This window comes from Thunnus thynnus, chromosome 6 (genome assembly GCF_963924715.1).
Source record: "Thunnus thynnus chromosome 6, fThuThy2.1, whole genome shotgun sequence".
NCBI lineage: Eukaryota > Metazoa > Chordata > Actinopteri > Scombriformes > Scombridae > Thunnus > Thunnus thynnus.
This window is the reverse complement of record NC_089522.1, coordinates 9,581,602-9,609,393: the sequence shown is the minus strand read 5'-3', so window position 1 is coordinate 9,609,393 and position 27,792 is coordinate 9,581,602. Positions and strand designations below refer to the sequence as shown.

General features: G+C 39.5%; 1 protein-coding gene across 1 annotated transcript in view; it reads right to left on the bottom strand.

Moving 5' to 3' along the window:
* ajap1 (adherens junctions associated protein 1) overlaps positions 1-21,224 on the bottom strand; it is a 58,140-nt gene extending 36,916 nt beyond the window's left edge. Inside the window, exon 1 of the mRNA XM_067591612.1 lies at positions 18,491-21,224. Coding sequence (XP_067447713.1) covers positions 18,491-18,519 — 29 coding nt within the window. The 5' untranslated portion in view covers positions 18,520-21,224. The remainder of the gene's footprint in view (positions 1-18,490) is intronic.
* Positions 21,225-27,792: the final 6,568 nt, after the last annotated feature.

Here is a 27,792-nt window from a genome sequence, read left to right as displayed (position 1 = left end):
TTAGCCAGACATCCATACTCACGCCGCTAGCCTGCTATTTCCTAACTGTATGTTCAATTCAGTGGGTGTCTGGTGTTGAGTAATGGGAAACATTAATTCTGAAGGACTATGAGTTAACAGTTTGAGTCAAGCATAGAGGCTGTATCATGTGTAGCTTGGAAAATAGTGATATGGGGAACTGAATTTAATGAATTGACTATTTATCAGACCACAAATGAGACAAGAATTAGCACAACACACCAACTCTCTGTCTCACTCGCTCTCTTCTTCACCATCTCCTCCTGCTTGTTCTAGAGGTGAGGGGGGCGTCTGACAGCTCAGGGATCTCATTTTGCCCTTTTCTTTCCTCCTTGTCAGATCTCTTTTCTTTTGACTGCTGCACACCGGCCGCAGCGCACCGCAGGACAGATAGGCCGAGTTCTGCCATTTGAAATGCAGTTTTGGGATGTTTTGGAGGTTTGCACTGTCCACCAGCATCTGCTGCTCTCGCCTCAGCTCCCAGCACCGAGACCGCACCAGGCTGCCCTGTGATTCTTTTTATTTTTGGATGGTGCAAACCTCCAAAACCTCCCGACGGTGCAGCTCCTCAGTGTAGCAGCAGCAGTCCCGAGAAAAGAGATCTGACAAGGAAGAAAGAAAAATTCAGTGCTCCATATCGCTATTTTCCAAGCTACACATAATACAGCCTCTATGCTTGTCTCAAACTGTTAACTTGACTCAGACTGTCTTTCAGTTTCCCTTAACTCAACACCAGACACCCACTGAACACTCGATTAGGAAATACCAGGTTAGCGGCACAAGTATGAACTCCTGGCTAATCCTAGCACTTGAATACTATAAACTAAGTTATAAGCAACTTTGGGTTTGTTTTCCTGTAAAGTCGCTTACAAATATTTGTAGTCATCAGTTGTGGTTTTTTGGGCTTGTTTCTAAAGTGTAGTTGCTTATTTGGGCTTGCTCCCTATATGTCTAACATTAAATAAAGTTTGACTGAGCTCCATCTAAGTTGTCAAATATTGCTGCCTGCTGTCAAAACCACACATGTGCTAGCCAACATTAAAATCCTTAGCTGCGCTCCAGTGGTTCACCAGTTAGTGCGTGTACCACATAACATTAGGTCCTCACCGCGACGGCCCGGGTTTGATTCAGACCCAACCCATCATTCCCTCTCTCTATATCCCATCCTGTCTCTCTCCGCTATACCCATCTAATAAAGCGAAAATGCAAAACGAGAACATAATCTTTAAAAAAATCCTTAGCAGATGTTTTTGATATGTTATTTAAATGCATGGTGCCAGACTATGACGCTAAGAAGGGAATATTTTCTTTTCTTGGATTAAACAAACAGGAACAGAAGTAGGCTAAAAGTTATTAAGGTGTGTGTGTGTGTGTGTGTGTGTGTGTGTGTCACAGTGTGTTATCTTTGTTTTGCCTTCACATATATAATTACTTAATAATTTCATACTTTTATATATTCATTCTTCATTTTTTGTTGGCCAGTTGGATTTTTCAACTTCTTTAGAGTTAAAAATAAAAATGTAAAATTGCAAGTAACAGTATTCTTGAAATGGTTGCTTATGAAATGCAAAATAAATTTATATACACACACATATATATATGTATATATATAAATTGATCAAGTAGCCTCTCTCACATTGTGTAAGGTAAGATCGTTTGTGCTGTTTTTTATTTTTTATTTTTCATTTTTGGAGAGCCAAGTCACTTCATTTGGGCTTGTTTCCATAGACCTGGTTGCTTGATTCTCTTGTGAGATCTGGCAAGTTCATAAACGACAACAGCTAGAGACAGCTAGCGGAGCTTTTTGGAAGACAATGTTGGTAACTCAAGCATAATAGACATTTTTGTTTATCAAATGGTCAGAAATATCAGGAAAATGCATAGATGTCTGTCAAATAAGGTAACACAGACTCATTGCCTTTACTGTTCACGGACCGATCGTGCTTAATATCATGCATAGTCGCCCCCCAAAGGCCCATTCTGAGCCAGGAAAAACTCTGTGCAGTTGTACTACAGTATTTAGCAACAGCTGTCAAGCCCAATATACTTTATCAAATACTAGGACACATTCAATTTGCAAACACGTTGGTAAGTTGCCAGTGGATATGTTGAATGTTTTCTTTGAGAGAGGGGGAGGTTTTCCTGTCTGTGACTTTTCAAGAAAACCCTTTCAAGAGCAAACTATAAAGGAACGTCTCCACCTATGATTCGTGCTTTTGTGCTGAACCGTTGTATCATTTCAGGAACTGGAGCCTCTAGGCTTAACCAAACACCTATAAACTGAGCAAAACAAATTCTATTGCTGGGTTCAGCACAGTAAAGATTACCTAGTCAGCATCACCTGTGTGTACAGACTGGCTTTGTTCACACTGTTGACAGACAGTTGAAATTTATTTCTAATAAAGCAAAATATGATGAAAATCAGAAAACAGTAACATGCCATGATAAGCTGTTTTATGTGTAACCGTAAGTGGCCATCTTAGCCATGTTTCTCATAATCAGATTATGATCTTACGCAGGTTATCTTAACCCTGTTTTGATGACAATTGCAATATTTCAAATAAACATCTGGTTATTATCAATCAGTGAACTGTCATAACCTGGATCCAAGGCCATGTAATAAAGTAAACATCTGTAGTATAACCACAACTACAAAATGTGGAGTGTAACAGTCAGTAACATCAGTGATGTAAATGTGATGTGTGAGCAGTAGGGTGTAAGGTGTTGTAAAGCGGAAACAAAAGCAAAAGCTTGCAGATGCTGGCTGGGATGAGTCTGGGTGAGAGAGAGCCAGAACAACGCTGGGAGTTGGCCTTTTATCCTATGGGAGCACCAGGCCCAGGTGCTCTGAATCTGGCTGGCAGCCATACCTGTGTTCCTCTGGTACCTTTATGGACTCATAGGAAAACACAGTATCTCATAACCACACCCACATCAGTATAGTGGGTTAGGTTAGTCAGGGGCTGTTACCCCCCCCCCCCCCTCCTTTAAAGTCGGTGTCCAAAGGAGATCATCAACATACTACTGACAAAAAACCTCTCATTCCTCCCTCCACACCTCATCATGTTATCCTCTTGTGATACTACTGTTATATGGAGGATGATCAACACCAAAACCATTAGTAATTAAATTAATTTCCCAATTCTGAGGAATTAAGTCAAATTTTGGCAAAAATTGCAATTACTCAAACAAATGTTACTGCAAATGAAAAATGTTATATTTATAAAGCAGCACCAGATGTGCAAGAATATGATGTTTGTCTTTTCTTTGACAATGTCTAAACAATCAGATATGTTTCCAGTTGGGAACATTCATGCTGTCATTCTGTGACTATGTAGATCATGGCATTAGACGTTATTTATAGCCAAGTTGTCTGTAGATTCGCCTTTATTCCTGCAAAAACACAACACTGTCATGGCTTTCCTTAAAAGCCTCCAGGGGATATGTGGGTTGGTTATGTCTTCCTTTAAAATCATACACTTTGAGGCATACTAGTAAGTATCTTCAGTTGCTGTGTTGCTAGATTGAACAACTTTAAAGGATTATGGATTGATAATGCACTAAATACAGAGGGATGCTGGTGAGAGCTCATACAATGTGTTACCATTCATTCCACCTCCCCTGATTCTGCCAGCCTCAAGCACAGCCCGTTCACACTGGGGAGAAGACTCTTAAAATAGAGATGGGGGGATATGGTGTATGCATTTACATTACCCTAAGACAGCGACAGAGATGGAGAAAGAAAAGAAAGAACAGGGAAGGAGCTGTGTGGCAGTCTTACCCCTCTGGGGGGTAAAAACTCTCTGATAACATCCAGGCCATAGAACAAGGACACTTCTCCTTTCAGATGACTCACTGCGAGGGCAGTGCACACAGGAGTGCAGATTGGACCCCACTGGCAAAGCAAGCTGCGTTTGACTGCTTCATCAAATTACAACAAAGGCCCTTCGAGTGTGAGTGAGAGAGAAGAGTATATATATATATATATATGTATGTATGTGTATACACACACACACACACACACACACACACACACACATATATATATATATATATATGTGTGTGTGTGTGTGTGTGTGTGTGTGTGTGTGTGTGTATACAGAAATCAATTTCACAATGTTGGTAAGAATATTTTTCAAATAGCAAATGTATGCAAAATCATATATGATAAGAGCTGAAGTCCTGATGTCACCTTCCATCTAGCCGCTGTTCAACCAGCCTCTAACTCAATGTAATCTCTTATTGAGCTTCTCTTATCTGCCTTTTTGAAAACGGAAATGTATTCCTGGGGTTTTCTATCCATACTGTATTATAACATAAATATAGTTTATGTTAACATACAGTAGAAGTCAAAGTTTGGACACACTTTCTTATTAAGTGTGTCCAAACTTTTACTGTAAATGACTTTCAAATACAATACTTCGTATCATTAGTCAAAACCTTTGTAAGCTTTACAAAGTTAAACAACAATTAACTTGTTAGCATACAGAAAAGCTACAGCTCCCATGGAAATATCCCAGTGCAACACAACACTACTACATCCTTGTTTTTTTATCCATGAAAACCAACAACTCTCTTCTAATGTCAGTTCCAACTTTAGCTGTAATGCCTGCAGTCTTACTGCTATTGTTACAGCTATGTCTGGAAAGCTATGTCTGTATATAAAGATGGACATAGCAAGGCACAACGTCACCCATTGGTTTGCACTGGAGCCGGTTTGAAGCCCAGAGTTGCTGTTTACAGTTGGTTCCATTTGGAGCCAGGACTTTCCAAATATGGAAACATGCCCCACTACCTCGGACCCAAGCTAATGCTAACTTACCGGGAATCTTAAATTTCAAGATGTGGTTGGTGCCGCTTGGTCTGAACTAGCTGCAGGTGCAGCAGCTCGACTAAGCTTGCTTCATTCTGACGTGCTAATGATATTTAAACTTCAAGTCTGCGACCATCTTGGGCTTGTGTGGAATGGGGATCATTAATGCCGCTAAAAACCACCCATGTTTTCCAGGGCTTTTTTAGTCATTTGAATTATTACAAATGTAATTTTGAATGATGTTTTGAATGAAGTTCTGGTTTTGCTCCAGCTCTCTATATAATCAAATTGATGTCAATGCAATGACCCGCTCCACTGTTCTGCAATACAACAGGCAAAACAACTAATTTGTTAGTTTTTCATTAAAATGCTTTTTTCAAATTAAATTGCTTTGAATCATTACACTGGACAAAAGAATTGTGAAAAATGTACCTAAACACTCATGTTTATGACAACAGGACATTGTTATTGCATCAGTAGTTCAGACATGTTTACAACCTGACATGATATTATTGCTGAGCCCAGAAAATAATATACATGTCCAAGTGAACTCCATGTCTCCATGTGCACCAATCCACTGTCCAGGAAACACATCTGTCTTCTGCTCCACAGATCACTACCTGGTCAGCTGAAATGATGAATATGCAGTACATAAATGACATCACGCACTGTCACACTATGATAACAGACAGAACAGCTTTCAATAATAGAGAAGGGTTCATGCCATATTAACATCACAGTAAAATCACAAGTGCATGAAGCCTCAGGGAACTGAAAATGCTGCTTAATCTCCCCAAAGACCAAAATGACCTCTAAAAAAACATGAACCACAAGGCTGGAGCACAGTAAATAATTGCATCCCTCTCACTTATTGGCGACGCCTTTAATATACTGGTAATTGCCTTGCTTTCTTACAGAAAACATACATTCACATCTTATGGAAATGACTCTGACCCCTCCGGGATTAGTGAGGGAAAGCAGATTTTTTTTTTTTTGCCTCAACTGCAGCGTTATGAGAAAATGAGGGCATGATAACAGTCCTCTGCCCTTCCCAGTTCCATTAATTCCAGCATGTAGCTTTAAGAGAGTCTGACCCAGAATAATCACTGGTTTCAAGAGGAGGTCAGCAGAGATGTGCTGTAAAGCTGAGACAGCCTCAAGTATGGACGCTCTAAACAATTGAGCTCAACTACTGCTCTCTTTGTAAAAGAGAAGCACTACAAGCAAAGGTACTACACACTACCAAAATACTCAATCTGGCCATTGCTGATAGAGTTGAAGGATTCTCCATGATTTTAAAATGATTACTTCCCAGGAATAAATCACTCTTTTCCTAGGATTCCTGGGATTTCTCTCCATAAATGGAATTTAATTTTAACCACAGAACTGCTAGAAATTAATTACATAATGTTTTTCTTCCATATTCATTAGATTATGTGGTAGAACAGCAATTCTTTTTAAAAATAGATGGATCTTTGAGGTGAAAAAAACACACTGATCATCTGATTTTCTGCTGAAAATAAAAAAAGTGCTGGTGGAGCTGTTATGTTACAAATGGTTTCACTGTTAAACTTGGAATCTGTGTGCAACAGCATACTGGTCTGGCATTTAGAAAAACATTAAACATTAATTACCGTTAGATCTTGACAATGCTGTTGAGAGATTTAGTTACTGCTGCTGTGCCACGTGCATGAAAATGTGCACAGCGCAACTCTGAATTTGAATATGCATGAATCGATCCTGCTGTTGTGTGATGACTGCAGGTACTTAATAAACTAAAAGGAAACTATGCTGCATACAAATAATTGCAAACAAACTATAAGCACTAGAGTTTCAGTGAAACCCCAGTTTACAACATTCATCGACGTGCACTATTGCACATCAATGAATTACAACATTCACTGACATGCACCGTGGGGCGGCTGTGGTTCAGGAGGTAGAGCGGGTCGTCCACTAATTGGAAGATCAGTGGTTCAATCCCCAGCTCCTCCAGTCAACATGTCGCAGTGTCCTTGGGCAAGACACTGAACAGCCATTGCTCCCAGTGGCTGCACCAGTGGTGTGTAAGTGTGTGTATGAATGTGCATTAGATTAGATGAGCCGGTTGGTACCTTGCATGGAAGCCTCTGTTATCAGCGTGTGAATGTTGACATGTATTGTAAAGTGCTTTGAGTCGTCGGAGGACTAGAAAGGCATTATATAGATTTTTACTGTTTACGATTGGTAAAACGCAGTAATCTAACATGTTACAGTTTTAATCTCAGAAAGCTGTGTTTTGATAGACATTTCAATATGTAATCCACACAAAACAGAGAAAAACATAAGAGGCAAAACAAAACATATGAAAACTTTTGTAATTTTGGAAAGGACAATGTGTGCCTCTATCAATTAAAGCCATGCAAATTGTATATATTCTGCTCTCTGTAATGTTTATTATAGATCTGTAATGAAATGTTTAAAAAAGCCTGATGGACATATTTTTTTCTGTAAAGCCTACTTTCATTTTCATTAAGTTGTGGATTTGTCGCGAGTGTGAGACAATGCCTGAAAGCACAACCGTGGATTTTAAACAATATTTAAGGACACAGTTAGTCTGCAGCTGAAATTTGATGCAGTTATGATCCCATAATAACGGCACTTTAAGGTTGATATATAGCTATGACCAATAAGTGGTAGGTTATTGAGGTTTGGAGAAAGCATCTTTGTTTTAGTACATAGTCTTTTGTAGATGGTGCACACACATGCTAAATTCCTGCATTCTCACAGGTATCTTACCTGGGAAATGGGAGCAGATTTTGGGGAGAAATGCTGGGAATTCTTGGAATGTCAATCTCAGACATTCAACTCTAATTGTTTAAAAAGATGTATTACGAAAGGTTAAAGTGATATACTGCAGTGCTTTAAAAACTGATAGAAGTAAAGCAAGTCTTCCAGTCAGAAAACTGTTCTGTAAAACCAGTATTTTAAACCCTTTTTCTTTGTTTTTATTTTATTTTGCACATTTTTGTTCATTGAAATTTCAAGTACAGTTTCTGCAAATCACTACTAAATGAGCAGGGTTGAATGTTAGCTCTCCAAAGAGCTAATATTACAACAAGTTGCATGCATGCTCTGTCTGAGACAGATTTTTATCCCAAACATTGTGCTTCTTTAGAGTTTTTAAAGGCAGCCTACAAGGACTGAGTTTGTCAAAGTGTTGTCCAGGGTTTCTGCCAAAAAGTTGGTAGGCCCAACAGGGGGTGGCAATGTGTAAAGGTGTTACTGGTGATACACGGTGTTCAGGCATACACCAATTAGCCTACATTACTTTCCCATCGTCCCCACCACCATTTTGCTTTTTTTATAGAAATAAAACCCATTTAGTTAATTTCCATGTATCAGCGTCCAAGTTCATCAAATGAAGAAACTCATTTGTAAAATACTAAGGGTGTTATCAATACTTAGTTGGACAACAGACACTACAATTGTACAGTGAAAGTGTCTGCTCTGTGACCAGAGAGCAGCAGCAGAGTAGCGCAGCAAGACGTCTGTCCTCCCTCCTGCTCTCTGCTGTAAACACACATAGCTGTTAGCGAGCAGCTGCTCTCATGTCTCCCCGGATCTCTGTGTGTTTTCAGCAGAAACTCTCCCACTCTCCGCCTGCTCAGCCTGCTCTCAGATGGTAGGCGGGTTGCTCTCTCTCTCTCTCTCTCTCTCTCTCTCTCTCTCTCTCTCTCGACCACACACTTGCTATGCACTGAGCTATTCCTTAAAGGAGTAAGATGTATAACACATTTTAGCTTAGAAAACATCTTAAAATACTTTAAAAAAAAAAATCCCTGATGCTTAGGCCTGGCAGGGGGTCAACTCAGGCCCGGCAGCCCGCCAGGCTTGCAATACACTGGTGGAAACCCTGGTTGTCACAATGGTGCCATGTTACACTTTGGGTGTTTCCCACCACAACAGAGAAGAGTAAGGTTGCAACCTGCAGTTCAAGAGACAGGAGGGTAATGGGTGGAACTGCAAATACCTACCTCAATACTGACACATAAAATAAAAACAATAAGGTTGAAACAGCCTTTTGTTCCTGTTTAACAGCTGGAATCAAATCTGTGCCATGTGTGATGGCGTGTTTGGCATTACCTACTGCTGTCTCATACTGTATAAGTCTGCAGGGCACAGGGGTAAGTAGCCACTAACCTACTGTGCTTTCTGCTCTATTTATTCATGACTATTTATTTCAGTTTTTTCATGTATATTTTTTGGTTTGTTTGTTGCTTGTTTTTGTATTTTATTGTTTTGTTTGTTGTATTTTTTCTCATGTGTACTTGTTTATACTGTATGTAACTGTACTGTATGCAATACTGGGAATGATAGCAGGGCTGTATACTGCATATAAGGTGAATATGTGAAATTTTTCAATGTATGGAAATGCACTGGCGGCTTTTCAATGCATATAGCAATAAATCCCTGCCTTCCTTGTCACAGTTTATCACAGGTTTTAATGTTGCATTGCTATTTTATCTTATATGTGTATGTGTGTGGGATAAAGCAGACGATAGGACTGGGGACTTTTGGGACGTTTCGATTATAGAGCAAAAGCGAGGCTCTTATGCTTTGCGGTGCTTGCACAGTGCAAAACTCTCGAGGGGAGTGAGGGAGGCTATGTGGAAGCTTCAATTCAAGCAACTCCAGACACATGATTACTCAAACACACTCCCTGACCTTTCTGCTCTCCTTAATACACCTGTCTCTCAGGGGTTTCTCCTCTTCTTGCATTGTTCTATACATAAACTGAGGACAACAAAACAAGGAAACCATAGATGGAAATAGAAAAAGCTCTTTAAAGAATTAAATTTTGAGGTTTTAACAGATTATTTATATCAAAAATGATGCATAAATAATGTATCTACTTCTAATCTACTTCTCATCCACCTGTTTACCCGGAGGTCTTACTACAGTATAAGCTACAAAGATATTCTTAGATCACTAAGAGACTCAAACCTGGTGCCTGCATCTAAATCTGCATCAGATATTTTGCCAAGCAAGAATTTTTGGCCACACTAGAGTTTGTTGATTGGTCAGTCCAACACTTTGGTCCAGACTACATTGTCTACATACAATACAGTCAAGGTTTCCAGAGGATGAATCTTAATAAATTTAGTGATGATTTTACACACTCGGCAGGTCAAATCCACCACATACATAAAAAAAAATATATAAAAAAAAAATAAAATTAGAAAGTGTGTGCTTTTTTTACTGCAAAAAGGTGAACAGCATTTTAGGATGCTTGATATTTGATAATATGCTTTATGCTTATATTGTTATTTATAAACTGGGGTTATGGGGAAATCTGTAATGACTGCTTCACACTAAAGAAAGTGAATGGATCAAAGGTCACTAGCACTTAACTATCTATGTCACAACTCTACAAATTGTTCTTCATGGGGGTCCAAAGTATTTACTGATGAAGTAGTCCTGATCTCACCTGATTAACCTTCCTCACTATAATGCACTGAAACCTGACAAGACAATCAGAGCTACAGTCTAGTGTAATCTAAGTGTCTGTTGAGAGACAATGCATAAATTGACTGGAATCATCTCCACTTGCACAAGGAAATAAAATCCACACAAGTGAGTGTAATCATGCGTACAGTTTAAAAGAAACACCCAACTGTCATTTAGGAAAATATATGGCCATTACAAAGGCTGAACTCCTCAGAGAAATGCACTATTCATATGAAAAATATGGCAGGGCTGCCTTTCCAGTCCAATAAACTCAATAAACTGTTAATGATAAAGCAAATTGAAAATGTCAGAAGGTATACAAAATGCTGAGAAGAATTCTGTGCAACCTTGATGAATGGTTCTGCATATTGGATATTTATGAATCATGAGGCTACATGGTTTGCTCCATTATCCCATTTAAAACTCATTTTAACTGGCACCTGGCCCACAGTCCTGAACACAATAGAATCTGTTATGAAACTCAAGGCAAACTTAAACACATTGTTGAAGTCGTGCCTCACATTAATAAATTCTTCACTAAAGGAAAGCAAAGTCTAACTCATCACATCTGTCTGCAGGCCTTAATATGTGTTGATAAGGCAACATGTCTGAGAGAAAGAATGACGGCATATTTCTGGCATCGCACTAACATTCTCACACAATATGGCATGCAAAGCATGAGGACATCTCTAGAGACATCAGCACCTTTTTTATCCACTATAATTTTTGCAGACAGTATCATATTGTGGCAGCAGCTCAAAATTGGCCATTAGCAAAATGCTCTATTGTTATTTTAATCCACTGCTCATTTTTTCCTTTGTTTGGCATTTTTTTCACTCTCTCTTCTCCCATTGTGCAGAGCACTTTTTCAGAGATAAGGCTTCAACATCCCCTGATCCTCCTCCTTCAGGAGGATCAGGGGATGGCAGATTATGGGGGTTAAGGTCCCAATATCTGAAAACTAGAACTGATTTTTGATCCTCACAGCTAATGAACATCATTCTTTGTGTGTCTATTTTTCAGAACCAGATGTTACTTTTTATTGATAACTGTCAGGCCTTCAGACATGGGTCAAAATGCATTATATGGTTATCATAATCCCATCACATTGGCTTAGTATTATATTATAGTCAACAAATCTTATGAAAAACCAATACCAAAAATGCGTTGGTGAGTCCTGCAATACTGTCTGACTTCCCCAGCATGTCTGTGGCTCTCAGCCTAAAGCCCTTTGATTCCTATTGAATATTTGATTCCTATTAAAAATGGGTAACAATTATATAGTCTCTCTTTTTTAAAAAGGTTAAATAATTTTCTAAAACAAAGCATAAAGCCTTATCCTTTAATGATGACATAACAAAATAAATGAAAAATGTCTCATGATTATGGTGTGGAAGTTGAGTTGATATTTAAGTTGCATGTTGTATTAACATGTTATATATCTGGCACAACACAGTTATAAGGGTTATTATTGCCCACCTACCTTTACTTGTAATTTAATGATGCTCATGACCTCTGATTATAATGTCTTCTAGTAATATATTGCATAATTTCTGAGCCAGTCAGGTTCATGCACCAGATACTCAAGCAAATGACAATTTTCCACTTGTTGGTTGTGTTAGCTGCACAGTTGTGGAAGAATTTGAGTTTTATGCAGCATAGCTGAGAAGGTTCATCCTGCGTCCACTAAAAGGAAGAGCTGTGATACCTTTGAGTCTCTATTTGCCCGTTGAATATGCAATCACGCCTTTGTTGGAACTGAAGAGGGCTGTGTGCTCAAGCTCTCAGACTAAGTGACGGGGCAAATATAACCCAGCATGTATACACACACGCACACACACACTCACATACACCCTTTCAAATAGCTCTGTGATAGAAAGCTCTATTGCCAAGATACACAGGAACCAAATTACTTATTCCCATTATGTTGTGTTTCTAATTTGTTGATTATGGTGTCTAAATCCTCCTAGATCCTGCTCCAACTAAGACATGCCACTGATATCAACTGAGTGTTATAAGCCTTGAGATTGGCCAGGAGTTCACAATCCCTGCTCTCATCTCCTCCACTGATCAAAAACAAAACATGAAAGACACAGACATGTCACTGGGGGGTTTCCTGATTCAAGTCGAGTCATATGAACAATATCTCCTTTATAACGATCCATTTAAACTCTTATTTGACTCTGAGAAATAAAAAATGCAACATTTAGGCATATAGGCTAATTAATCACATTCAAATATGGAGTGCCTTGGTTATCCAAGATATCTTCCCATGTATAACATTTATTAAGACTTGAGCTTATTTGAACATGTAAACACAGTCTAAGTGACTCCTCCAGAGGTCAAAAACATTGGTGGGGGATGCGGAGAATCACTATCATCCTTGTAGATAGATAATTTTGTATTTTGACATTTTTCCTTTGGAGGACAAACTGTGTTCCACTGGACTTCTATAACAAATTTTACCTCTAAACATCTTTTCATCATAATTCAAAACGCACTGTTTGGAATTATCTCTACGCCTTGGCTGCATTTTCAGAATATCAGCTGCATGTGGTTGTGTAGCTTTGAAAAATACAGGCTCTGAGGTGTAGGAGTTAAGCTCTCCTCAGTAGATATCCAGTATTAGGGAGATAAATACCACAGTTGGCTCTCCAAAGAGTTCCAGAGATTTATGGATTGCCTCAGTGCAGCAGGCCTTTGGGAGGCAAATATCCAATGAAATCAAAAAATCCAAATGTTTTGGTAGTGTGCAACACACACACATACACACACGTACAGTCCATCCTTGCCTGTAAGACTGAGCAGCTGCAGCTAATACTATGGCTGTACTGAAAGAACACTGTTGCATTGCTTAAGTCGAAACATAATTCATAGAGGAAAACAAACAAACCAAAAAAAAAAAGGTGGGGTGGGTGGAGTGTGTATAGCCAAGAGTGTTGCATCATCCCATTAATTACTCCCACTGCACAATGTCCTCCACTACAGTGTACATGACCCACATGCTCAGAAAGATAAGCAGGGCTGTAAAGAGCATGGGAATAGAGTGAAAAAGAAAAAAAAAAGAATCAAACAAACAGGGCAATTCTCCAATCAACTCAGCCCCTCACTGTCAAAGTTTTTATTTCAGCCTATGTCTCAATCCATGTCAATTACCACTGAGTAGCTGGGAACAAAATAAAGAAGGTGGGGGGACTTTCTGTTGTTCATTTATTAAGTATTTTAGTGGAAGTGGCCCGCTGAGAGATGCTCCCCACACCAGGAGAAGGCCAGTTAGTGAGAAGGGCCATGACGGATAAATCTGATCCTTTGTAGAGGCAGTATTGATCCAGCAAAAGCTCACTACATGAATCAAGTATGAGCTCTGTGCTGTTAGTTCCTTCACTCTGTGGGATGGATGTGCTTCAGTGGAATAGAAACACACACTTTCTCATGTAGCCCAAACTGGACAAGCTGGTCATTAAACCCAGTCAGGCTGAGGGCTGCTGGCACTATGGTGGAAACCTGAACCCGAATTTTATGAGATCTGAATGTGGGGATTTGTGTTTAGGAGATCAGTAACATTGTTAGCCCTAAGAGCTTATACAACATATGTGAGTTTAAAGTAAACTGAGTGAAATACAGCAAGATATATTACCATATTTTCACTACCATAATTTCAAATATTCAGTTGATCATCATTCTGGTTAGGCCAACTCCTTAGGTTGTCATCCTGCACAGAAACCTGCATTAAGTAGCTGTACAAGAATTTGTTTTGTCTGGTTTTCAGTGGAGAGTTTTACTGTCCCATGATGGTTTAAATCTTGTTTCACGGTGTTTTCAAGTCCAAAAAACAATAGTAATACAGTTATAATACCTGTTATTGAATATTTACACAATGCTTTATTCATCAGAGCTTACATTCAAATATAATTATTCAATTTCCAAAACCTATATGAGGTGAACCCCAGCCCTCTTATGTCAAGCATTCACTATGCAGTTATTTGTTTTGGTGGGAAAATGAACCTTATAATAGCAGTTATGTATGGTCCAATTCTGCCTGTGTCTCTTCTGTACTAATTGCTTTGCCAGTCAATGGCGAGTCATTTATGGTTCCCTCCTTTGCTTAGCAACAGCAAGTTTCTCTCTTCTTCTCTTGTCTCTCTCTTGATGGTGTTTCCAGAATGGTCAGATGAACCAGCATCCATGTCTTGTCTCTTACGCTATTTCACAGGGACAACCTGTTCCTTCTGGATTTAACAGACTGCTGAGCACAGGGTGTTTACGACGCGCACGCACACACACACTCACATTCTTACAGACACGCACACACACACACACATCTCCAGAGGATAGGATCTCAGAGAAGCAACACAGCCTATTTCACTGCAAATTAGGTTAATCACGCTCCAGAGAGGCCCAGTTAATAACCCTCATAGAGGCTATTAAGATGGCACCTAAATCACAGGAATATCTGAATATCTGATGGCTTCTTACACAGTAATGCCATGTTTAGCCCTGGAGTTCTTCATAGCACTAGCTGTGAACACTACGACTGGTCATATACATGCCGAGAACCTCTAGACTTCTATCTTGCAAGAGCAATTTTTTCTCACTGGTGAAAACACTTCAGCTTAGAGTATAATATATTAGGAACCCTGGTTCATTAAGCCAGCGATATTAATCAGAATTAGACGATTAGTCAGATCCACAACAGTTTTCTTTTTTAAACAGGGATAACACACAGAATACTAAGCACAGGCTCACCGGGAATATCAATGAGAACAGAATTTCTGACTTATTTTTGCTCACAATTCAGCCACCTTCTTTCTCTTTCTTACAAAATATTCTAAGCATCCTTTCAAACTAACACTCTAATCACTTGACATATCACAGTTACCCCATTTCCAGTTATTATGGGAATTAAGAATTTATCCAGGCCAGAAGACAGGATAAGATAGATATGTGTAGGAACAGCCACCTTTACTTAACAATCCTGTTGAAGTCAAGGTGAAGCAGACAAATGAGGCCCACCTAAAGAGCAACTAGTGTCTCTGCCAGTGATATTTTGCAGCTGCAGTGTGCCGCGGCTTTATAGCATCTCCAGTTTCTCAGCGATATGGGAGCTCACTGTGGGAAACCTAAAACTGTGTGACATCAATGAGAGATTGAGCCCGGAGATGCCAAGAAGGGGAGAGATGAATCCCTGCTGGTTAACCCTCAAGTGAGACACTATCCGGTTCAAGCTTGTTAAAATTTTGTACCATTACAGGCGCTCCCATCTTCAATCAGAACTAAATTTATCTTCTCTGAGACAAATATACCATGTTTGAAACCTGAGGAACACATTGCTTTGCCTGTAAAATGGTACATTCAGGTTGAGCATGTTCTGTTTTATTCAACAACTAGACATGTTGGTCTACTGCATCTTCCTAAAATAACTCTTTTTTTTTCATTTGCATCCTGTGCAATAGTTTGTGCTTTGCCGGCAATATTTAACAACATACACTAGTCAAGCCAATAAACAAACCTCTTGACAGAGTTTGAGTGTCGAGTGGTTTAATTAGAACAGAGAACCTTCCCACTACTGGTAATGATGAGAGTTTTACTTGATTTTTGACTGTGACCCAAAGCAACTGTGTTCCACAATAAGCATGAATGTGCCACTGTAGTGCACTGCAATATTTTAAAATTGCAACATCATTGGTGTTGAGATTTGTCGATATATGATGTATACAGAAAATTAATCAACCACAATTCTGATAATTGATTTAAGTAATTTATTAAGCATCTTTTCTATGAATCCAAACTAAATATTTTGGGGTTTCAGATTGTTGGTCAAGCAAAACAACCAATTTTAAAATAACAACTTGGGCTGTGGGAACTTGTGAAGTGCTTTTTTATTATTTTCAATATTTTAAAATTCATACATTAATGAAGTAATCAAAGTTAGTTCCAGCCATAAAAAAATATATATTTTTAAATTCATTACAGAAGAAGTCTCTTACTATACAGCAAGGTAGGGCAATATGGTTGACTGCTTGGCAGTTGAAATAGTTATCACACTGCGGGATATTTTGTCAATATCAACATATATCACATGCATGAAAAATCACAAATATGTAATCAATATGATATTGAATTAACTGTGTTCCACTGTGAAGCATGAGTGAAAACCTCACACATACATACATACAACTACTTACTCTGTTAGTTTTTAACCACACTTTTGTGAAATGATAACATGACATGATCAGACGATAGTAATCACTACACCATTCAACTGTAAGTCTCTAAAGAATGATACTGAAATATTACCCAACCCTAGGCTGCAGGGTGTCTTAATGAGATAATGTGCCCAGATTACATGAAGAGTAACTACAGTGGTAATCTTCAAAATCCTTGGTTTTAATTTATTTAGGTATCTATCTATCACTCATTCTCTCCAGGTTTGCTAAAGTCACTGCTATTGTGTTTACGCCCACATATCTAGTTTCTGTAGGTGGATGGTTCTTTGTCTGTTCCAACAGGTACAGTAGCTTTCTCTGCACATGCTCACTGCCCATTGTGTCCTCTTGTTATTCCCAAAACAATGAATAATCATGTGAAACACAGCCCTTAATGGAGAGCAAGAATTTATCCCAGTAAAAACCTTCCATCCAAATGTTGCCATCACTGTCTGGTAATAAATGACAATAACAAACAAGATTTCAGCCTGCGGTTGCGAACACAATCGGGAACATGGTGAATTACTACATAAATAGAGCGGTTTCAATCCATGACAGCAGCTACAGTTCATCCCACATCCCATTCTGACATTCCACATCATGTCAGCAAGTGACAGAGAAATTCCTGAAGATGTAAATCAGTTTCTCTGTACCTCTGACCGAACCATATAAAGATATGGGACCTAAATACATTTCATTGCATCTTGTACAGCTGCTCTGTCTACAGCGCATATTGCCATTTCCCTAAGAGGTCAGCCCTAAGATGTACAGTGTGTGTCATGCATAATTAATGTATGGATGCAAATGGGCAGGAATTAGATCTACCGGTGGGGATGAGATCTAGCAGGTGGCAAGAAAATCTCACCGCTGGCAGGTTTGGTCTCATTTCACAGCGTGTCATTACCTCTAAGCCTATTTTACGCTAAATGAATGAGCTCAATTTTAGCTTCTTTTTTTTTTGCAGACCTCCAAACTAAGTCAAAGTATGTAGACTGGCCTCCCTCTGCTTCAGTTCAGGGCTATCGTTTTATCTATCTTGACAACAAAGAAGATATCAATGTATTGTTTTGTTCAGTGACTATTTCCTTTTTCATTGTACTGTTAGAACAATAGGAGACCAGGGGTTAAGTGTGAGTGGTTGTTGTTGGCATGAATACGGTAAAGGTTACCTCTCCATCCAGGCTACATGCCGTCCTCTCCTCTATCATGGATAAACTCTGCCTCAGTAAATACAGAAACCACTTCTATATTTTGGCCCAAAAAAAAAAACAACAACTAGAATTTTAAAGTAAAAAACTCTTAGATTAAAAACATTTTAATTGAATCATAAACCATTACAGAAATATATTCATCAATTTATACATTTTTTCACCTATAATTTCACCAACTAATTACCTCATTAATTGCGCGTTTCTATGAGAGCGCGTGCGTTTGTTTGTTCTCACAGGTGGGGAGGAGCTGACAGACCTAACCTTGACGTTGGGTCTGCGCGTGCGTCTGTACACGTGTGTTTTTGAGAGCGCGCGCGCGCGTGTCTCCGAGTGTATATATGTGTGTTGCTTGCGCCGTACTGTTGGCGACCCCAAGCGTACAGGATGTGAAGTTTTCGATCATATTATTCTTTTAAACCTCACAAAACATATCCATATATAAGCCTCCGCCTTAACATTCCTCAGTGTCAACACTACAGCGGAGAGTATTCGGCGTACATTTCAATAACTTTGCTAGAACAGACCCTATGTGTGCATGTTCTTTACAGACCTATAAAATACATGTAGTCCAATCATCAATTCAGGCAGACTCATAACTTGCAGTGGCGTAGATTAAAAAACTGAGACAACATGTTGTCGAACAGCGGCGTCAAATGTGAAACAACGTAAAAGAATATCTACGCCTTTCGGTTACCCCCTAATTATTTGATAATTACCATGTAACTGCTATTAAATGAAATAAAATGAAGTCTTACCTGCGCGCAACACTCCGTTTTATCCACATTTTTCTCGACTGCCGAATCCGACTCAGTCCTTCAGGTATCCTCCCATTTAGATGGGTTTCCACCAGAGTCGACAATGGCTGATAAAAACACTCAAGTGACGGACCTTACTCCAGCTGTCAGTAACGCAAACATTATTTAAGCCATATCCTTCAACGTTGCGCACACAGAATTCATCCAACAACGCTGCCAGATCCCTCTAAAAAAATACCACAACAAGAGTCAAGTCTCTTTTAAGTTGCTCGTCAATTGTTCTAATTGGCGATAATCTTCCTCCTTATCAGTTGAAAGGAGAGAGGTACGCGCGTGCAGGGGGACAGGTGAGCGGGAAACCAAAAGAGGTACGCTCAAACTTTGCCCTCACGCAAATCTTTCATTTTCCCCCAGGGTGCAAAGACACAGATATTTTGCTGCGGAGAACAAAAACAAGCCATGTAGTTGGCATCCTCGTCGCTGAAATGACAGCGCACCTTCTCCTACATTGTTGAAAGACAGATGAACGTCCAGAAATTGAGGGTGGAAGATGAGGATGCTCGGCTCTCTGAAGCACGGAGGAGACAAGTCACTGCTGGCAGGGGGTCCTCGTTATCTACTCACATCTCTGGAGGTGTTGAGGGGTGCGGAGGGGTAAGACAAAGTAAAAAAGGAAAAATTAGGATGCAACTGAAAAAAGGAAGAGGGGGAGCGACGAAGGAGAATCCTGAAGGTTGAGAGTTGTTTCAGAGGAGTTGGAGAGAGGGGGGGATGAGAGCTTTGTCATTCGAGAGGAGAGGAGGCTGGTCCGTCTCCTCCTGCTGCTCCTCTTCTCTCAGACTGACGAGCGACCTGCTTGCTGAGCCCCACACTGCCGTGACGTCATTTTAAAGCCAAATATGTCATGTGCTGGAGTGTCTCACGTCATATGGGTGCACAGTCTTGAGTGTCAGATTGAGTGTGACTATGGGCAGCAGTGTCCAGTACAAAACAGAACTGTACAGAGCTGCACAGTAAAGGACTGAAGCATCATGGTCATATGAGTGAAGTGTGACGACTGTGTGTAAATTGTTGGAAATATACAGCATTATGTCAAAAACATATTGTCACATCAGCTGGCATTCAGGACCGAGTTACAGTGTTCATAATAATATATGATGTGGCCTTTTGTTTTAGGCATCCAAGGCTGCTGCTGACCTTTATAGTGATAATAAAAGAACACCTAAAGTCAAATTTGTAATCATTTAATCTGACCTAATAAGTAGCATTTGAGTCCCCCACCCCTAAAAAAGTAAGAAGGAACAGTTTACAATGTTCTTAATATGATGCTTATATTTTATATTTTTAATACACGTATTACTATTGTAATTATTATTATAATTTATACTGGCAGGCACAGTGGCATTAGCATGGTTTAACATTGCAAACCAGCATAGAAGGCATTTTAAATTGGTTTCCAAAAAAAATATTTTTTTAAAAAGTTGAAACAAGCAGAACAAGAATCAGTTGAAATCACTGAAAGAAACAAAAGTAAATTTAAGTGATTTAATTAAATTAAAGTGATTACTTGATGTTTCAAATAGTTGGCATAATGGCACACAGGTAGGTTTCCAGAAAATCCCAGTGAAAATTGTGCAGCCAATTGCTGTCTGCCCATTCTTCTCTGTCTCCCTGGGTCAGATGCATGGAGGGAGAGGGGGTAGTAGTGTGCATAGGTGGCCACCAAACTTGGACATATTCAAATTCTACACAGTGGCTTTAACCCATGAATGTATTAAGAGAGCTGGCACAGCTGCTCAGCTTTGCTGCCAATTTCCTCCAGTGGCGAACCACGGTACTGCAAAAAAAAAAAAGAAAAAAATCACCAGCTGGACCAAAAAGTATTTTTCCCATTTCCCCATCTTGTTACCATGATTTTTTAAACCAAACATCTCTAAATCCAAGGCTTCATATTAGCAAAACTAGAAAAGCTATTTATATGTGTGTGATGTCATCCTAATGTGAAGTCTATGGGATATGAGCAGGCAGGGTTAAGGAGATAAACATTAACAAGCATGTGCAGCGGGCCACATTGTGGAAGAAAATCAGGACTTGAGAAAACTCTTTTGGCACTCAGTAAGCATTTTCATAGCAATGAATGGGCACCATCTTGAAGTCTGACATCTAATATCTTATAATGTGCCTTATCCTGAAAAATTAAGGTTAGTTTGCTTGTAGTTTGCGTGTTTGGTGGGACCCTGGTGGCCAGGTTATAGGTGTAGCTATTTGGTGTCCTTATGCCTATGCAAAGAGGATACGCTATTATCTATTATAAGGTATAGGAACTGTTGTGAAATGATAAAATATGCCAATGGGGTCAGACAAATCCAGTTGTTTCTAATACTGCATCAATAGTTTTGGGAGTTTTTTCAAAAAAGTGAAAGTGTCATGAAATGATTGGTAGATTGCAAAACTAGTTGCTTTAAGATTTTATTGTTGCAGCAAGATTATTCGGTTGAAATATGATGGCGGAATCTCATCACATTGGCACCAAATTTAAAAAAAAAAAAAAAGAAGCAAACTAAAACATATTTAGAAACCCTTATATACGTCTTTATTCTATTATTAATATTATAAAATGCCCCCACCCCATCTCCAATTTGTCTGATCCCCGACTGTGTTGCCAGCCTCTTCTGTCAGCAGAGAGTCTCACAGGGACGGTTGTACTGCATTCATACTACCTGTAGATTCCACCTCTATATGTGCTGGTGCTCCATCCAATCAATAGATGTTACTAGTGCTCTGAGGACACTATCCCTCACCAATTTTATAGTAGCGAGTACTGATAGTGTCAGGAAATTCAAGACTTGTAGCCTTGGTATACCCAGGTTTGGATCTATAAATATATAGAATGTTCGAGTTTTTGAGTATTAAGCCGTCACGTACCTTTCAGACCACAAGAGTGCAGGAGACAATAATACTATGCACATTGTTACTGAGTGGAGGTAAAGCAATTTATGCTTCATTATACTTCCAAAATATTAAGAGGCAGGTTACATAACACTGATGAATTATGGAATCATTAAGTGTTTTACTTTACTTGCTGTGACAATTATACAAAACAATTACAAACACTAAAAGCCACTTAAAGTCATCTAACTATCAACCAAACTGCAGCAGAGAGTCTCACCAGACTCGTTAAAATCGGTACAAAAGATTTGTTCTTAAAGCTTTAAAGGTGCTTCAAAGATCAGGCTTTGGTTGCTCCTCATCCAAAAATAACGGCCTGCCATGCCAAGAGTTGTGACCGAAAAATTTGCTGTGGGTAGAAAAAAAAACAGAATATATACCAGGCTATATATATATACATATGGACAGATGTTTATTGATGTCAGAATTCAGGAAGTCTTAGACGTCTGGATCCATCACAACACTCTGAACTTCAGAGTAGTAATAACTCCCTTAGCTGAGGTCAACTGTGTTTTCTCGTACTATTTATCAGCTAAATGCTAAAATGAAGGGTACCTTCTAGTGTGTGTGTGTGTGTGTGTGTGTGTGTGTGTGTGTGTGTGTGCGTGTGGGTGGGGGTGGGGCAGGGGGCGCTTATATCTACCATGTTTCCCATAAGAAATGAATGCAGCATTAATCTGCCATCCTGGAGGCTTTTGCACACCTGTACTACAAGATGTCAGCGTTAGGCAAAATCCCATTACATTAGAATCAATGTGCTGATGACCACACAGCGAGATGGGTGAAAATATTACCTATGACAAGTTCAACTCTTGCGTGAGAGAAAGAGAGAATGTGGCAGCCTTTCTTGTGCACCTCGGGGTCAAAGTGTCAAACCAATGAACACATCACACCTGTTTTAGCCTTTGCAACTGCTCTAGCTTTTCCTGGAAAAAAATATTACAAGGCCAAGTTGTTTATGCATCCTGTATTTAGACTTGTTTCATGCACAAATTCTCAACATGTACTAGAGTTTCATATTTTGAACCTGCAAAAATAAATTTCCCTTTGCCTCAGGTGTGGTTCTGTAGCTCGATTTGGGCTTTTGCTCACACTCTTCAGGATTGCCTTGATCAGCGTATAATGAATACAGTCACTCTTATCTCAATCAGATGAATTGCAGCTGTTTATAAAATTGACTGCTCTATACATGATGAAGAAACTTTCCTCCCCCTCTAATTGTTGCCATAAAGCACACTTCTGTCGAATACCCTCATTACTGCATTAGTGGGTATACATGCATACTGATCCAAGTGGATATCTCTCTGTCTGAGGAAACCATCAGTAGCTCCCCAGCAGATGGAAGCTGTCATCGCTCTCTTTCTCTCTGTCACTTCCTCCATCTCTTTCCTTCTCATTCACACTCTCTCCCACGCTTACTGTTTTGCATGTTGTCCTCTCGTGTCGCACGTTTGTGTATGTTCTCATACGGGGTTTGTTTCTGTCGGCTCATGCAAGAAACGTAAGTGTGACACAGTGTGAAAAGGCTTGTTTTGCCTCAGAGACAGAGTCACAGGTTGTCATGCATGTCTTAGACTGCGGGTGGCTTCAGCTCACATGGACCTAAACGCAGCATACTCAACATCTGTTGTGTAAGCTATTAACACCCCGCCACGAGAGTGCGAATTAAAAGGAAGAGGGATTTGAGTATTGCTGTGTATCTGCTAAGCTGGATTGAGTCACTCTCAAGCAGCAGTTGTGGGTACAGTTTAAGTGTGCAGGGGGAATTGGATGCTGCAGAGGGGGTTTATGGCTGTGGTCTTGTTGGGTTAGAGACAGAGAATGCAGTGACTACACATGGTTCTCACTGGACAAGGGCTCAGACTGTTGTGTCCAGAACAGAAGTTATCAGAAAACAATCCTTCCTGCCATTCTTTTAAAAGACATTTCTTATCATAGGAAACAATTTGTTGCTTGGTATAGCTGTCTGAGGCTTTAAATCTGAACTGAAATCTTTAGTGCAAAACTCAGAGAGCATTGCACAATTGGCCCCAGGCTTTGACACTAATGGGAACATTTAGAATGGCTTTGTTAAACTGGATCATCCCTATATTAGTATTAGTATATGGGTGGTCAAATCAAGTCAAGTCAAAATTTATTATAGCCCAATATCACAAAGTATGCCTCAAAGGACTGTACATATATAATAAAACAGTAATGAGCAATATTAGCAAAATCCATAAAAACATATAAAAGTGAGATAAACTACATATAAAACATTATAAACAAAATATTTGAAATACTTACAAAAATATATAAAAGAAAAAAGTAAAGTAAAATACAGCAATACACAATATGCACATAAAACTCATGTACATTCACACCTGGATACAGATGAAAACACACATACAGACATGTGTAACATACACATTTACGTACAAATATGTAACCATGCTCACCTTGAACTGAATATAAGCTGGATAACCATAATTTAGTACTTAGGGAAGACTAAGTGAGGTTTAAGGCTGATGCAAATAGACAAATAGTGTTTTGAGTTTACTTTTGATTAATCAACTGAGCTAGCCTCTCGTATTTGGATAGGAAGACAATTCTAAGGAACAGGGGCTTAGTAAGAGAAGGCCCTGCCACCTACTGATGTTTTATTTATTTTTGAAATAGTCAGGAGACCAGCATTTTCTGATCATTGAGCCCTAGCAGGTATATGAGGAGTGATTAGAGGTGATAAGTAGGATAGCGCAAGTCCATGTAATATTTTATGAGTAAAAGGTAGAATCTTGAAGTCAGATCTAGCATGTACAGGGAGCCATTGTAATGAAATAAGAACAGGGGTAATATGATCAAATTTTCTAGTTTTGGTTAATATCTTAGCAGCAGTGTTTTGTACAAGTTGTAATCTAATTTTGATTTAGGTAAGCCAGAGAAAGGGGTGTCAGAATAGTCAAGCCTAAATGAGACAAATGCATGAACAAGTGGAAAGAATGGGACAAATCTTGGTAATATTTCATGAATGGAAATATGCAGTCTTTGTAATATTGTTGATATGTTTTCCAAAGGAGAGATTAGGATCAAATAGGACACTGAGATTTCTAATACAAGGGTTTTGTGAAATTGTGGAACCAGCTAAATTCAGAGTGAGATCATTGTATTTGTTTTATAATCTGCTTTGGACCAAGAACTAACATTTCAGTTTTCTCAGCATTCAAAAGGAGGAGATTAGATGACATCCATTGTTTGATTTTTAATAGGCATTCTTCCAGCTTCACCAGCTGATGACAGGCGTCAGGCTTAATGGAGATGTAAAGCTGAATATCATCTGCAAAGAAATGGAAACCTAGTTTGATTAATGTACCAAGTGGTAACATGTAAATAGAGAAAAGAATAGGACCAAGGACAAACCCTGTGGCACACCATAACTGATCTTAATGTGGTCTGATGAACAGTTGTTCTGTAAAACAAAGTGAAATATATCAGATAAGTATGATCTAAACCAGGAGAGAGCAGTGTCCGTGAGACTCCTGCTTTAAAAGATGAAGGCACAATTCCACTAATAAGAGAGCTGTTTATTATCTGTAGTAATAGTGGGCTGAGAATTGGAAAAACGTCCTTAATAAACTTGGAAGGAATAGGATCAAGTAAACCACTAGTGGGCTTGGAAGAAAATACCAGTCTAGAGAGTGTTTCAAGGGAGATTATCTCAAAGTAGGTAAATTTGCAGGAAGAAGAATGTTCAGATGTAACCACCTTGTCCTATGTGGGAATTGAGAAGGAGGAGGATATTGTTTTTCTGATTTCATCAACTTTAGTGATGAATAACTATGAAGTCGCAGTTGTAGTAAGGGAGGTGCTGCCTATAGGGAGGTTTACAAGTGAGTTTAGTGACAGTGTCAAAAAGAAATTCTAGGTATTTTTATTATTTTGTGTCATGTCAGAAAAATGAGCTGTTCCAGCAGCATGAGGAGCACGTTTATATTCAAGCAGGCTGTTAGACCATGCAGGGGAGCAACCGAATTAAATGCGTTCAGCAATGTGAGATTGAAATTGTCAGTGAACTTGTTAAGGTAGCAGGATTGATCGATGGTGGTTACAGCAGACTCGAGTTGCTCAGCAAGTTTATGAATGGTAGTTGAGTCAATACAATGGGCAGTGTAGGTTTCAGAGTGGCTAATACAATGCCTAGACAGTGTAGTCTTAAAAGTAAAGAAGCTGTGATCTTAAAAGACAGGTAAATGTGGTAAGATAGTTAAGATCTGAGAAAAAGAGACCACGTGTTTACTAGGTCAAGCGTGTGGCCAAAGAGGTGAGTAGGTACATCAACATGCTGTGTAAAACCAGTGGACTCTATGAGCTTTAAGAAAGCTTTAATGACTGGCTCGGATTTTCCATTAACATGAATATTATAGCATATATAGCAGCTATGCCCCCACTTTTTCTTGATTCATGTGACTCTAAACTAGTGTAATTTGGAGGTGATGCCTCATTTAGCCAGGTTTCACATAAACCCAAAAAATCAAGATTATTGTCATTTACCATGTCATGGATAAGCAGTGATTTAGTAGAAAGTGATCTAATATTAATAAAGCTAATATTTAAAGTGACATTTTGCAGAGTGGCAGGGAATGTAAAAAAGCAGGGCTTAATGTAGATAATGTTATTCTGATTTCGAAAGTTGTAAGTCATATTTAACAGCTTGGTTATCACTGATTATGACAGGGATATAACTATAATTGGAGTGAATGGTTATCAATGCTGTGGGGATTTTCTGGGGCTTGGCAGCTATCATTAGGAGTTTTATCATTTGAATGAGTAAAAACAGGCCATGAGCCAACAGGACCCTCTCTATAAAGAGTTGGTGTGTTTAGAATCAAGATGAGGTTGTTAGGGTCTTGCTGGGATGTGGGTCAGAAGGAGTTAAAGGCTATATAGTTGATGAAATTTGATACTAGTTGCCTGGTCCCTTTCCAGTTGGGGTGTAAGTTTTAAACAAATCACGGTCGGTCCAAAACAAATTTAAATGGCTGATAAAACCATAACCTGTTGCTGTACAGAAGTTTTGCAACCACTGATGGAGTTTAAAAAGATGGCTGAAATGTTTCGATCTGGTTGACATAGTGGGAATAGGAGCAGATAGAAGACAGTGTTTGCCCAGTTGGTGAGAGCTTGATAAAATTTGCTACTTTGCCACCAGAAAGGCAGTAGGTTACGGCGCCAGGTAGATCCACAAATCTGATAATGGAGTTACCTAAACCAGAACTTTGGGCTTATAATGTTTCCAGGGCCACTGTACATAGAGAACTGCAGTGGAAACTTGTGATTAGCAATAACCACGCTTGCTATGCTAGCTGCATTGACATTGCCTGAGAAGATGGCTTCGTGGTCTGACAGCGGTGTGGAAAGGGAGGCGTTGGCTGTACTAGCAGCGTTACTGTGTGCCCGAATGGAGTTAACTCTGGGATTAATACTACACACAGATACTGAAGCTGATAGTTGGGGGTGTTTGCCAATGGGCAACCCAAGGGCTATCCCAGGAGTTGGAAGCGTTAGGCAGGTAGAGCCTGTTGGATGATGCTGTAATTTGATTGGCTTTGAGAGCATGAGAAAATTAGGAAACTGGGTCGTTAGTGACCTCAGCCAGAGGTGTAAAGCGGTGAAGAGCTGAGGAGAATCATCTTCTCCATTGGGGTTGTAAAGAGGAAGGGAAAGCTTCCTCTGCCTTTCACCACCGTTAACAGCCAGGTGCGGGGCTAATGCCACCCCCTTGTGGCGTTGTTGCTGAGACCAATGGGTACTGACAGCCTGGCTGTTCTAGATAGAGTAACCGAGAAGAGAGCTCCATTTGTCGCTGGAGAAGATCTATGATAAGAAGCTCAATGGATTGCAGCTCAGTTTTTATGTCTGTGATTGCTGATGTCATAGCCATTCTTTGGGAGGAAACTTCCGTCGGTCAGCCAGAAAGACAGGATCGTCAAAGTAGGTAAGGAGATTGACCCAAGTTCTTCTAGTAACATCAGCTGTCCATTTAGGACACAGACTCACAGTCAGTGTCAGCAGGGAAATGGGGTATATTGTAGTATGTTGCATGCAGTTAGGCTGAAAGCAGAGCACAGAAAAAAAAACTGCAGGCAGCAGTGTTGAATTGTACGAAATGACTCAGTTGTTTACTTGGTAGCAGCCATAGCAGTCAGGAAAACAACCACCATAAAATAAGATGCTGTGGTCCACCTTCAAGGACAGCAATAAAACAACAGGACTGGAATCCCTGAGAGTGCTTTCCAAAACAATACTTACCGGCAACAGACCCAGATGGCCTGACTGCGGTGATCCAGCTCTTAATGTTGGTGTAGCTTGGTTCCCAG